Source organism: Periplaneta americana, chromosome 4, assembly GCF_040183065.1.
Source record: "Periplaneta americana isolate PAMFEO1 chromosome 4, P.americana_PAMFEO1_priV1, whole genome shotgun sequence".
In the NCBI taxonomy this organism is placed as follows: Eukaryota; Metazoa; Arthropoda; class Insecta; order Blattodea; family Blattidae; genus Periplaneta; species Periplaneta americana.
Window position 1 is genome coordinate 25,306,049 of NC_091120.1, and position 14,659 is coordinate 25,320,707.

The 14,659-nt window shown below is 35.9% G+C and overlaps 1 protein-coding gene across 4 annotated transcripts in view; it reads left to right on the forward strand.

The window, feature by feature from the left end:
* The window catches only part of LOC138697623 (uncharacterized), a 55,572-nt gene that overhangs the window by 32,542 nt on the left and 8,371 nt on the right, over positions 1–14,659 (forward strand). For 3 of the 4 annotated variants that reach the window (XM_069823026.1, XM_069823029.1, XM_069823027.1), the window contains 4 exons: positions 615–862; positions 4,353–4,524; positions 6,771–6,974; positions 13,541–13,696. In XM_069823026.1, the coding sequence (XP_069679127.1) occupies positions 615–862; positions 4,353–4,524; positions 6,771–6,974; positions 13,541–13,696 (780 nt within the window). The remainder of the gene's footprint in view (positions 1–614; positions 863–4,352; positions 4,525–6,770; positions 6,975–13,540; positions 13,697–14,659) is intronic. The other variant, XM_069823028.1, reaches the window with a different exon arrangement.

Genomic DNA, 14,659 nt, shown 5'->3' on the forward strand with positions numbered 1-14,659 from the left:
GTGTAATGGGCATATAACTCCAACTCTCCATTTACTTAAATAATAATGGTCATTAATTCCTGAAAACAGATCATCTTTAATCTTTAATCAATCACTGTGGCGCATCAAACCTCAGAAGATTTTTGGCCTCAATCACAATTTTTCTCCAAGCTTCTCTGTCTTACGCCATGGTCCTATTTCTTTTTTTTATGAATATGATATGAGTAATTGTAGATACTCGTATTCAGTTTGATAATGAGAAATTTGTCGAACTGCACATTGTGATGCAATGTTCATAGTATGTGAACACTTTCCATTAATTTTACCTCGCTGGCACCCTTACAATTGATTAAAATTTGTAAGTTCTGTAAAAAGAGGTGAACTTTGTGTTCTGCTTCTCAACACACATTTTCACATTTTGGCTACTTGTACATGGTGATGGATGTTTGTAAACAATGTTGTACATTTATAGTGTCATATATATCTTATGTACGGTATCCATTGTTACGTTTGCACCACAAGGATAATAATGTTTAGAGTTGGCATGCTGTTTTGAATCCGACATAGCCATTACACTTTGTGATCTTGCTTAGGGTTTATTTGAGGTATAAATATTTACAATTGTATTCCAACAGGTATTTGAAAAGTGTATTTCCTAAAGCAGAAGAGACTTTACTTCTGGACATTCTCTCAAATTCTGATAACAATGTGCAGAAAGCAACAGAAAAGTTGATAGCTATGGGATTTGAAAAACGTGATACACCGCCACCCAGATTGACATTAAGGAAAAAAGAAGAAGAACAACAGAAACTGGCACAAGAGCACCGGTCAGCAACACCTACCCCTCCCCCGCGCATGAAGAGCTTGGAAGAGAAGCAAAAAAGTAAGAATTTCGTTAATCCTTTTATTTATGAACATAAAACCAGGCGATCGCTTGAAGCAGGATCTTTGGCATGGTGTTTTTGCTATCAACATGCATGCTATTGCCTTCCGAGTGCCAAGAGATATTGGATACATTGTTGAGACTGAGAAAAGTAGCTGTGTACGGCAGATAATAATCTTATTTTGATGGCGCAGTCACCTTCTAATTAATAACACTAGTCAACAATGATTTTGTTTAAATGTACAGTGTCTGCTGTTTCTTATGTAATGTCGTCTGATGATTCCAAAAATGAAGTCAGAATTTTTCTACCACCCACTACTTTTTTGTAATTTTAGAAGAATTGATTTATTTTTATTGCTACATGCAGTCCTTAACATGGTACTGGAAAGAAAATATTTCAAATATTTAATTTTATAGCTTTAACAATTTACCTATAACGTTAGATCACTGTTGCCTGTCAAGTCAGAAGTCATAAACATGAATTTTATTCCTCATAAGACTGCTAGAGTTAGTATTAATTCTCAGTTGAGTTGGAACTTACAATCATGAAACAAGTTTCATAACCAGTGTTTTCTTTGTCCTAATTTTAAGTGTAGTAAATGTATCTTATAAAGTGAAACATACCTTGAAATACTGTGTAAATCACAAACAATTTTCGTTACATTTGTGGTTAATTTACTTTGAAAGTATATAGGTGAATTTTACTACACTAATTAAAAGAGCTTACGAATGTTCTTTTCATTGCAAAATAGATGAGGACAGGAACTGGGCCACTGAAATCTGTTGTGCTCCATGTAATTCTATTAGCTCAACTTATTGGCTAAAAGAATGCCACCAGATGCTTTTTCCGGTTCCAATGATATGCTGAGAACCTAAGGATCATTCAACAGACTGTTACTTTCTAGGAACCACAGGTCAGAAGATTACAGAGAATTTGTCAGTGAGCTGATTCAGAACTATAAAGTGATGGGGTATCATTTATATCTCAAAATAACTTCTTGGATTCTTCTCTATTTTTTCTTTCCTCAAAACCTTCGGGTAGTGAGCGACGAACATGGGGAGCATTTTCATCAGGATTTTTCTGAAATGGAAAGGCGCTACCAGGAAAAATGGAGCCCAAATATTCTGTCAGACTACTGCTGGACACTCAAAAGAGATGTTTCTCAAGCGAAGTATAGTGTAAAATGTATTTCACACACATTTTAGGTAAATATGATGTTAGGTGAAAATGTTACAAGGTATCAGTACTAGAAAAGTCCGAAGTATATTTCATATAATTACTCAAACATCCTGGGTGATAGAAATATTTTGAAAACAGATCTGAAATCAGCACGAAAAATGCTATAAGAATCACCTATTCTTTATCTTTTAACAAAACATATGTTTAATTTTGTTGACCAGTGTAATCTTTCATGCCTGGTATACATCAGAAAGCCAAGTAAAATAATTTTCGCTGAGTAGTGTGTGTTTGCCTCTTTTGGTACAAGTTAAGAAAAGTGAATGGAAAACCAAAAGAACCAATCCCTGCTTTTGTTCTCTTGAACTACTGCACAATAAGAAGCATATCCAGACATTCTTACCTATCTAACTCTAACACACCCCACCCACCTTTTCTCTGTTGCACGTCTTATTCTTGGTTGGGATGCCAGCAGTCAGAGTGATTTTGTTGTATTTTGTGTGCGGTTTGTGTGCTTGCATTCGTTCTTTGTGCCTTCTGCAAAATTATTTAAAGTAGTAGAAAATTTAATAAAACATATTTTCCATGGACAAGGACCCACTGTTGAGGCTGTCAAGATAAAATTAGAGATGATGCTATAAAAAAATCCTGGTTACAGCACTGTGCTCAAAGTAAAGAAGGTGTTGTTCCAAAAAAGTGTTGCTCACTTGAATCTGCATCTTATGAACTTACAATTTGAACACTAAAATTTTGTCCAAAACTCATGTGATGTTGAACGATCATTTTCAGCATTCAGAAGAAAAATTACCTAATGAGCATGTGTGAATATTTGGAACCACAGTATCGAACTTTCTATCAAAATCTGTGTTCACAGTGAATGATTGTTTATTTCATTTAAGAGCTGTTACTGTACTATGTGACCCTGCAACAATGTAAACGCTTTTTGTTTGATCATTATGTATTAGTTTCTATTAATATTTTCTTAAAACATTGACTAATGTTGCATGTTTGGATTTTTGTGTTTAGTTCCATGCATTTTGATTTTGAATTATATTTTGTTCAGCTAAAAGGATGGCCACACTAGTGTATGATTCATCAGTATGTGTAAACTTTTTAGTTTTTGCTTATTATTATTATTTTTTATTGTTTTCGGAAAATAACTGACTAATGTTGCATGTTTGGATATTTTGTGTTCAGTTTCATGCACTTTGATTTTGAATGATATTTTGTTCAGCTAGAAGGATGGCCACACTAGTGTATGATTCATCAGTATGTGTAAACTTTTTAGTTTTTGCGTATTATGTATTATTTTTTATTGTTTTCGTAAAATAACTGACTAATGTTGCATGTTTGGATATTGTGTGTTCAGTTTCATGCATTTTGATTTTGAATTATATTTTGTTCAGCTAGAAGGATGGCCACACTAGTGTATGATTCATCAATATGTGTAAACTTTTTAGGTTTTGCTATTGTATTATTTTTTAGTTTTCGGAAAATAACTGACTAATGTTGCATGTTTGGATATTGTTGTTGTTGTTTTCTGATGCCAGGCATTTGACAATGAAGTCATTTGACCTCTTGCACTCCAATATTTTTCAAAGATATTATCATGACCAGCCACTGAAGCACAGATTTTGTTTGGATATTGTGTGTTCAGTTTCAAGCACTTTGATTTTGAATGAAATTTTGTTCAGCTAGAAGGATAACTACACTAGTTCATGATTCGTCAACATGTGTAAACTTTTTAATTTTTGCATATTATGTATTATTTTTTAGTTTTCGGAAAATAACTGACTAATGTTGCATGTTTGGATATTGTATGTTCAGTTTCAAGCACTTTGATTTTGAATTATATTTTGTTCAGCTAGAAGGATGGCCACACTAGTGTATGATTAATCAGTATGTGTAAACTTTGTGGTTTTTGCGTATTATGTATTATTTTCTGAAAATAACTGACTTGAGGCATGTTCCAATATTGTGTATTAAGTTTCCTCAGGATATGCAACATTTTTGTGTTTTTGAAGTTTCCTCAGGATATACAACATTTTTGTGTTTTTGACTACAGGATATGGATAGAGTATACTTAAAAACTTATAATATTCCCTGTTTGTGTCTTAAATTTTTCACACATTATAACAATAATTGCATTAAATCATCCAGAAGTGTGAACAATGCAGAGTTATTTTATTATTTCTCTCTCCTGAAAACTTAGCTAAATGGATTGTGCAACGTTTTTGTGGCAAGTTCTTCAATTGTATTATGTATTTGGAGACTTAAATTTAAAAATATACCTAATTTTATTTATGTTTATAGTGAAAGCAAGATTGCAAGAAAAATATCCAGACATCCCTGAACGTGTCATCACCATAGCATTAGACAGTGTTGATTTTGATGAAGAGAGAGCTAGCCAGATATTGAATATAATGGTACAAGAGGAGGAAAAAGTTAAGACAGGAGAACCATCAACTGCAAAAGAAAAACAAGTGTAAGTCTTTACTTCCCTTTGACTATTGCATGTTAATTCACATTTTAAACATGTTCTTCATCCTTGAATACACTCTTTTAACACTTGTATAATCACTGAACAGGTAATAATTGCTTTACAGTGATTAAAAAATGTGTTGGTTGTCTGTTATGTGGGAAAATTTACAAGACCTCTCCTAGTAAGTTATGAAGAATGTGTCTTTGAGCATAGTATCTTTAAGGGGAGACTCCATTGAAAATCATGAAAATTTTCCAAAAAAAAATTTATTGACTATTTCACTTCTTTAGAATATATATTTTCATACCCCAAATGGATTTAGTTCAATTCTGATTACAAATATGTTAATCTTGTAATTAAGGCTGCAAAGGGACATGGCATTTAAAGAGCTGTCAAAATTATTTTTTCACCAAAGAATTCTTTTTTACACATTTCTGATTACAAATCTAGTACAGTAATTTTTTGTTTTAAAGCTGGCTCCCTGAAGTTACTAGATGAATATAGCAGAAGAGAATTTTAATTTACATGAATATTCATTTTACTTTCAAATCCATTTTTCCGTAAGTTTATTTTTATTGATTCAACACCAACTTTTTTTATGCCAAATATTAATCAATCTGGATGAAATTTTTACTGCCAGCATTTATGAGGTAGCTGCATGTTTCTATGCATTTATTTTCTGAGAAATGCTGCAAATTTATTTATTAATTTTTTTTTCATGAATTATAGGAAAAATAACATTTTTAAAATTTCAAAACTTTTTCAGAGTGAATGAATGAGATATTTCATAAAATGAATGCATAGAAACTAAAGTTGAACAATGATCAAGAAAGCAAGAGTAACAGCGTCCACAAAGCTGAAAACCCTCACAACAGTATTGGCTACATCGTTGACTGCTTAAGCGAACTTTCAAGACATCGGGAGTGGTCAACTTTCGAACATCAAGTAGCCTTGAGTTGCCACAATTTTTTATATCAGACTGAACTTTTATCTATTTTTGGCAGCTGTTATATATGTATAAACAATCAAGTAGCCTATTTGAAACATCATCTCTATCTTTCAATGTATAATAATCCGTTCCCCAATCTTTATTTAATTATTAGGCCCTTATTAAAAGGCTAGGATTTTTTTTTGTACGTTTGAGATCAAGTGTTCAATCTCAAGTAAAAAAAAAAATATGAATGCTTTATTTAACGTTATGTTTCTTAGAAATGCAAATTTATTTCAGAATTTTTTTCTATTTATCATACTATAATTAATATTTGATAATAGAACCAGAACATTTTGATAACTATGATATTGTTTTGTTTTGTCTTTTTGTATCAATTAAACATCTCTAATGCTATTTATTTCAATGACGTATGTTATTCAAAGTTACGAAATCTCTCCATGCTGGCCAAATGCTATTTCGAGAATGATGAGCAAGACTCGAAGCGCAGAAAAGTTACGAGATGAGACTCGAAAGACAAATGCAACGAACACAGTGAGTGAGAGCGGCAGTTTTGTTCATCTCTAATGAAAATGTTTCTCTATGTCTTGAAATAAAAAAAAAAAAAAAAACTTAAAAATCGAGATCTACTAAAACTTGGGTTTGAAAATATTTAAAAAAAGAATAGAAAAAAAATTAAAAAGCCAAAAATATGTGGGAGTTCAAAATTTGGATTTTGTTAATCCTTTACATAACAAAGATGCTCTCAAAATTTGGTTGAAAGAAAAAAGTTAGGAAAAAATTTGTCATTTTTAGTGAAGTGTTCCCTTAAAATGGATTTGTGATAAAAAATTTTGGTTTAAAGTTTCAGACTACACTGTGCATTGACTATTCATCTGTTGTTTATAAGCTAAATGGAGGATTTTCTTGTACAGTTACAAGCAATTACCTTTTCTGTCTTTTCATAGGAATTTCGTATATGTGTGATGGAAAGAATTATTACTGTTATATTGGAATGTTTCTGTGAGATACACAGTTTCCTCAACACAAAGTTACACGTTTCCTCATGTTCTTCCTTATTTCATCACTGCACAAACACTGTGGCCTTTCTTATTTCTTCTGGATAGTATTGAGCACTGGCAAAAGACTTCTTTATTATTTTCAGTTTCATCTCTTCTCATTCTGTGTCTGCACCATCTTGGCTGATGAGCTTATATTCTTTAGAGGATATTTTTCCTGACTTTACTCTTGAAACTCTTTTCGAAAATGTTAAATAATCTATTTCTGTAACAACAAACTTACTTCTGTGTTTCTGCTTCAGGATTGGATATTTGAAAAGTGTATTTCCTAAAACAGAAGATACTTTACTTCTGGAAATTCTCTCAGATTGTGATAACAATGTGCAGAAAGCAACAGAAAAGTTGATAGCTATGGGATTTGAAAAATGTGAGGCATCGACATCCGGAATGAAAGTAACGAAAAACGAAGATGTACTACGGAGCGTGGCACAGGAGCACCAGTCTTGGTACTATAAAGTCGTATAATTTTAACTGTTGTAGTAAAACACGAATTATTAATTTGGTGTTTAAATATTAACTGTAATAATATTATAATTTGTAAACCCACGCCCATGAAGTATTAGTTACATTCTCGACATATAAACAGATGAGAGTAGTAATAACTACTGAAGCTTTCCTGGTGACGTGATAATTCGAAATTTTCTCGGGCTTCTAGCCAGGTCATAAGTTGGTGATCCACTGACGTTTCGAGGATATCCATCTTCCTCATCTTCAGGGTTAAATGATATCTAGGGGTACCCAGCTCCTTAATTTATAGTGCCAGAGGGAGGAGCTGTGCGCTGATTGGCTCTTGTTGGTGCGGACCGCGGCGCGAACGCGGTCGACGTGTCGTCTTGCATTGTGCTTTTCGGCTGATTGACTGCGGGTCTCACGATGGGCTCGGCAGACGAGTTCTTATGTGTCCTCCGTTGATGATGGCCTGTCGTCTGGGCATTGAGAAATTTAATAGCCGGTGCCCATGCTGCGCTTAGTTGGAGACCCGAGTCCTTATTCAGGTTACTGCGTTTCGCCGCTATGGCCAAGGTTTCCTTTACTCTTCTATCCCAGTAGCCCGAACACTTCGCCAGGACCTCGGTGTTATTAAAATTAGTCCTATGGCTTTTTTCAATACAGTGTTCAGCCAATCCGGATTTTTCAGGCTGCATCAATCTGATGCTTCTTTGATGTTCCGAAAGACGCGTAGTTATTGTGCATCCCGTCTGTCCAATGTAAACAGCCTCACATTCACAAGGAATTCGGTAGATCACTGGTATTCTGAGGCCTAGATCGTCTTTTACTGATCTGACCTTACTCCTAATTTTTGGCGGAGGTTTGTGGATTGTTTTTATTCCATGCTTGTAGAGCAATCTGCTTATCTGAATAATTTCAAGGGAAAAATTGTTCCGGGGCCGGGTATCGATCCTATCGATCCCGGCACCTCTGGTTGAACGTACCAGCGCTCTACCAACTGAGCTACCCGGGAACTCCACCCGACACCATCTCAACTTTTCCCTTTATATCCACACAACTCGCGTGGGCTGACGAAATGCTAGAGACCCACATCGAGTGCACACAATCTCTGTGTGACTTGGAATTGTGGTTTTCTGTTAACGTACACAGTGACGTATATATTATGCAAATCTAGTCTTTCGAGTAAAGCTCCCTGTAAAGTAGATTTGAATAATTTCAAGGGAAAAATTGTTCCGGGGCCGGGTTGGTAGAGCGCTGGTACGTTCAACCAGAGGTCCTGGGATTGATACCCGGCCCCAGAACAATTTTTGCCTTGAAATTATTCAAATCTGCTTTACAGGGAGCTTTACCTGAAAGACTAGATTTGCATAATCTGCTTATCTTTCCCGACAACCTCCCTGTGAATGGTAGACAGGCTGTGGCTGGTTTTTCCGCTTCTAGTGAGTCCGTGATGGGCTGCTGCTGCTGCTTCTTCTTGTGTCTTGCTCTATTCAAAGAGGTCGTGATGTCTTTAGCGATCAGAGTAGGGAAAGAAGTCAGCTATTGTTGTTTTCTGAGGGCGAGATTTGAGGAGATGAATCTATCAAGTCTTCTGGCATTGCAGGATAATCCAGGGAAGTTCAGTTTCTGGAAGTTGGGATCCAGTTTACGGCAATGAAACAGATATTCTTTATTCATTATGGTATACTGGTCATTGCAAATTAGACGTTGTTCATAATTTAGTATTTTATTGATGAAGACAATCAAGAGGTGTTCAGTGAGAAGTTCTTTCATAACAATTCAAGCTGTGTGTCCTGTATGAGGTCCAGAGCTTCACTTCTATGAGAGGATCTTCCCTCCTGTCCATTGGTATAGCTCCAAACAGTTGGAGTCTCCTCCTGTCTATCATTTCTTCAAGATCACTTAAGAGAAATTACACAGTATATAGAATTCCTTATACTTCGTGTTGCAATTTGAGGTTAGGTATAAAGCATTCCTTATGATCCATTTTGAATCTTGTGTACACTACGTTTAACACTTGAATATAAGTAATTGATTAACTAGCGGACTTACTCGTGTTAATTATGTAAGTCTGTACGGCTTACAGCTGTTTCGGTGCTTCATCACACCATCCTCAGAGCCTACTAGATCTCGGCGTCATCTCGAACTTCTCTGCCTGTTATGTGGGTGCATTTGATTGTTGAAAGGTGTTGAAAAGTGGAGTCAAATAGTGTGTGTGTACTGAAATTGATCTGTGTGTTGAGAATTTGATCGGGGTGTGTTTTAGTTTTTACACCGATCACATAACCAATGCTAACCATACATACAATAACATAAATGCGGACATGAAAATCCTGCACATACAACCAAAGAACCAAAAACTCAACACACTAGAACAATGCGAAACACACTAAAACACACCCCGATCAAATTCTCAACACACAGATCAATTTCAGTACACACACAATATTTGACTCCACTTTTCAACACCTTTCAACAATCAAACGCACTCACATAACAGGCAGAGAAGTTCGAGATGACGCCAAGATCTAGTAGGCTCTGAGGATGGTGTGATGAAGCACCGAAACAGCTGTAAGCCGCACAGACTTACATAATTAACACGAGTAAGTCCGCTAGTTAATCAGTTACTTACATTCCTTATAGTTTCAGGGTTACATTAACATTTTGCAATGATTCCTTGTTCCTAGACTCAAGTAATTTAATAGCTAGGGAAGAGCTGTGATTAAATACTGATGGGATACTCTTTGTATTGAACGACAACCTGCTATTCACAGTTACTTACTTACAAATGGCTTTTAAGGAACCTGGAGGTTCATTACCGCCCTCACACAAGCCCGCCATTGGTCCGTATCCTGAGCAAGATTAATCCAGTCTCTATCATCACATCCCACCTCCCTCAAATCCATTTTAATATTATCCTCCCATCTACGGCCTTCTGAAAGGTCTTTTTCCCTCCAGCCTCCCAACTAACACTCTGTATGCATTTCTGAATTCGCCCATACGTGCTACATGCCCTGCCCATCTCAAATGTCTGGATTTAATGTTCCTAATTATGTCAGGTGAAGAGTACAATGCGTGCTGTTCACAGTTACTTTTGAATAGAGGGATTGTCCATTAAATATTTTCACTTGAATGGCTTGTTTTCATGACTGTAGTAGTTCTCACGATGGGCAGGGTATGTAGTACATATGGACGAATCCAGAAATGCATATAGAGTGTTAATTGGGAGGCCGGAGGGAAACCAGATCTTTGGTAAGGCCGAGACGTAGATGTGAGGATAATATTAAAATGGATTTGAGGGAGATGGGATATGATAATGGAGACTGGATTAATCTTGCACAGGATAGGGACCAATGGCGGGCTTATATGAGGACGGCAATGAACCTCTGGGTTCCTTAAAAGCCATAAGTAAGTACAGCTCATGCATTTTGTCAAGACACTCGCGATGTGCAGTACGCGAACGTTTCTGTGAAGGGGATAGGAGTAGAAGGGGAGGTCGGGCATGTGTCTACTGAGTTGAAGGCAAAGACTAACCCATTCCCTTATAATTCATAAGTAGACTCATCTGATCTCGTGCGCAGCTCTGTAGGAAGAGTGGGTGAGTGTCTAGACATAATGCATGCACTGTAAGTAAGCAGTTCTCACGACAAATTTGTTAACAGTTCTTCTAGTGTTACTTAATTTTTCAAAATATTCCTACAATAAATACACTAACCTACGTGTTCAACTGTGCAGTGGAATGCTGTGACGTGAACTCCTGACTCACTTTCCATCCCCCCTAGAAAGAATTCTTGGTCTAATCCTTCGCTTGTGTTTTCACCTCCTTCAGGCATTATGAAATCCAATATGTGCTATTAAGGAAACCAAACATCGAAATAAATATAACACTTCATAAAGAATTCACTGTAACAATATTACACTACTCCCATTTATGTAATTGCTAAATGATATGACACTACAGACACAATGAAGGAAATTTAGAAGCGAACGTGAAATGCAACAGGCACACCACACATCAGGTAGATGGACTGTATGAGGAGCTTGTATCGAAGTTGGACAACTCCACTTTTGCCTTTTTTACAGGAGAAGTGAAAAACTAGATCCTTGGAAACCAATGTCACCGTTATACGTACATTTTTTTTAAACTTTCTCATGGGTCATACAGACATTTTTGTGCGAGATCGTGCGTATTTGCTTGGTTTCCGCACAGAACCAATACGCAGTAAGTGTGAAATACCACATTCAGTATTCCCAACGTAACACACATAACAATTTCCCTCTTCTTACCGCTTAACCACGACATTCATTTGACTGCTTTAGGCTTTTAACATATTATTTTTAGAGACGTTTAACATAGTAATAATTATAAATTGGAAACTTACTACTGCAATTTCACCTAAATTGCAATGTTAATTATTGTTTTTAAATATTTGCAAAAATTAAGTAAAGTCTACTACTCCACGAAACTTATTGCATTCCTGATACAAGTAACATTAAGGAAGCCGTGAAAAAATCAACAAGATTCCAGATGCCGATGTTATTACTGCAATATGTTATATAAATAATATTGTTAAAATATTAAAATGAAAAATAAATCATTACATAACCTTACCGTTTGTTTTAAGTTCGCATTTATAGACTGGGGGAAAAAAAAAGACAGACGTATATCACGGCCTGCTGGAGTATAGTAAACACAGAAAACATTTTATAGCAACAATGTTGAAGAAAGATATTTTGGTGGTCCGAAGTTGCCGTCATTAAACAGAAACCAAGATGGAGATTTCATTGCAACTAATTAGAAATTCGTCTTTCAGGTATGTAATAAACGATACACGAGCGGTATGTTTGTTTTCATGTTCTAGGAAATTAAAAAAGTTCAACTACATTTCGCTTTTTCAATCTTTTCCTCGAACATGAAAACGTCAACATACCGCTCTTGTAACGTATATTACTATTTTAGTCTCAAAATGTGATTAAAATTAATATTCAGGTCGCAGTTTAAAAAGTGGAGTTGTCCGTCTCTGAAACTAAATCATGGAATTGTCTGTTTTTGAAACCAAATGAAGCCATATTTAAAATGGAGTTATCTGTTTTTGAAACCAAACGAAGCTTACTCGCTTCCTTTTGAGGAACTTCTTTGACATGAACTCCCATATTCTTATTGGAATAAAGATGTAACATAATTTTACAAAGGAAATTTACGTAAAACAGTACATCTTATTCATCTACAAGCCGATTATATAAACAATCAGCCATGTTGGATTCGCGATGCGTGATGGGAAAAGGTGGTACGAATGTGGTCTTCTCATTGGCTACTGAAGGAATTGTCCTAATTTGAAATCAAGCCACAGTGGAGTTGTCTACATTTCGATTCTAAAGCGCACAATTAAGTGCTATTTTCGTTGTGTTCTGTGCGTTTTTTAATCTAAACAGTTACAGAATCGAATGCAGCATAGAATATTCTATGAGAAACAATTGATATCTCGAAATCGCAAAAAATGGAGTTGCCTAACCTTGATACTATGCTCCTCGTATGTGAAATCGAAACAAGGAACACTGTGCAATTGTGTAATTTCCATGGTTGCAACACTAAACCTGATTGATCAAGCGGAGTGGTTGTGTTGACAACAGAAGGGAAATTCCCTTTTCCATAATAACTATCAATCGCAAATTTATTTTAAATCAGACAGTAAAGTTGACTATATTTGAATATATTATTAGGATCAATAATTACTTTAAATCGAAATGTATTCGTGACTGTATTATGATAGAATAGTAATGAATTATGACTTTGTTGCATTTGTTGGAAGCATATGAAGGGTACACGGGAATAACGATCAAGGTCCATTTTAGAAAGTTTCGAGAAAAACTAATTTTAAAGTTTAAGCACTTAATACTTTGTTATGTGTGTATTTAATAGAAATTGACGTAGTGGAATGTCAAGAACGATTATTTCTTATTACTAGCTAGACCGTCCCGCGCCGTAGCGTCGCGGTCTAAGGCATCCCGCATAGGACTCGCGTTACGGAATGCGCGCTGGTTCGAGTCCTCATGGGGGAAGAAATTTTCTCATGAAATTTCGGACAGTGTATGGGACCAGTGCCCACCCAGCATCGTGATGCACTTGGGGAGCTACGATAGGTAGCGAAATCCGGTTGCGAATACCAGCTATAACGGCTGGGAGGATCATCGTGCTAACCACACGATACCTGCATTCTGGTTGGATGATCGTCCACCTCTGCTTCGGCATGTGGGCGTGAGGCCAGCAGCCGGCTGGTCGGTCTAGGCCCTTCACGGGCTGTAGCACCACGGATTATTATTATTATTATTATTATTATTATTATTACTAGCTAGATCACATGATAGTACTTCCTTTCCACTATAAGATGGCATTATTAACTCAATTTCGATTTTTGATGGGCCTTGATCGTTATTCCCGTGTACCCTTCACATTTGTAATCTGGGTATCATGAATTTCGTCTGAAGTGTAACATCCTGCATTAAAGAGTTAAGATTTGAAAATACAGTACTTAAGCCTTACTAAACGTTCTTTGCATTTTAGTAAGCGAGAGGAAACCCGCCCGGCACCACAGATAGTTCCTGAGCCTGAAGTAACTCAGGGGCCGTCGCCATTACACAAGCCAGCGTCTAGAAAGGCATCTGAAAAGCAAGAAAAAGATAAAAACCGAAGATCCAAAGGAAAAAAGGATATTCCAAAGTAAGGAAAGTAAACATTTTTTGCATGTGAAATGTGAACAATATTTCATTTTATGTATTATTATTGGCACATATTTAATGGTACAGTGAAACCTGTTCAAGACGGAAGTGACATGGTCCTAATTTTTTTTCCGTTGTGGACAGGTTTCCGTATTATTCAGGTGTGACATTAAAATGGAATATTTTGTCATTCATATACATGAAAAACAAAATGGCATGCCGCAAACTGCAAGAAGTACAAAATATTCCATTTAACACTCATCGCATTAAATCAGCTTTCTGTCGCTTATTACATTGGTGAATCATCTTGATTAAAATCTCATTTTGTGTATAAATATTATCGTAACTCACTCATTAGTCATTAAACATTACTAAAGTTTACTAATCTCATTCTATTTAATATCTAACACTATACTCTAATACTGTACTGCATATCACTGCACATTATTAATTAATTGGACTAGGAGCCATCTATTAGAAGCCTTGAATTCTGGTTTATTTCATTTCTTTCCCAGTTCAATGGCTTGCTTTGCAGAACAGATCCAGAAATTGGCTTGTTCTTTGAAAGGTCATGAAGAACCCACTCCCACAACAGTTCATTTATTTCCACATAAACAGTTGCTTTCTGGTTCCTTTTGTGTCATCAATATTGGCCGCATGCCACTCACTCATTATGATCTTTATTTTTTAAAGTGTCACACCTGAGTTTTCCACAACTGTACTTCAATATTATTTCACATAGACTTTGCTTCTAATTTTCCTTTATCTCGATAACTTTTACTTCATCACTTAATGTTAATGCCACATTTTACGCAACTTTTTTTTTTTTTAACCTGGAAATCACTACACTTGCGCTCTGTTTAGCTACGACAGTATACGGGTGTGAAGCATTGAAAATCTTTGAAGGGACTCTTCTGCCTAGTCAACAGGGTAATAAAATTTATGACCGACAGGCCAACACACC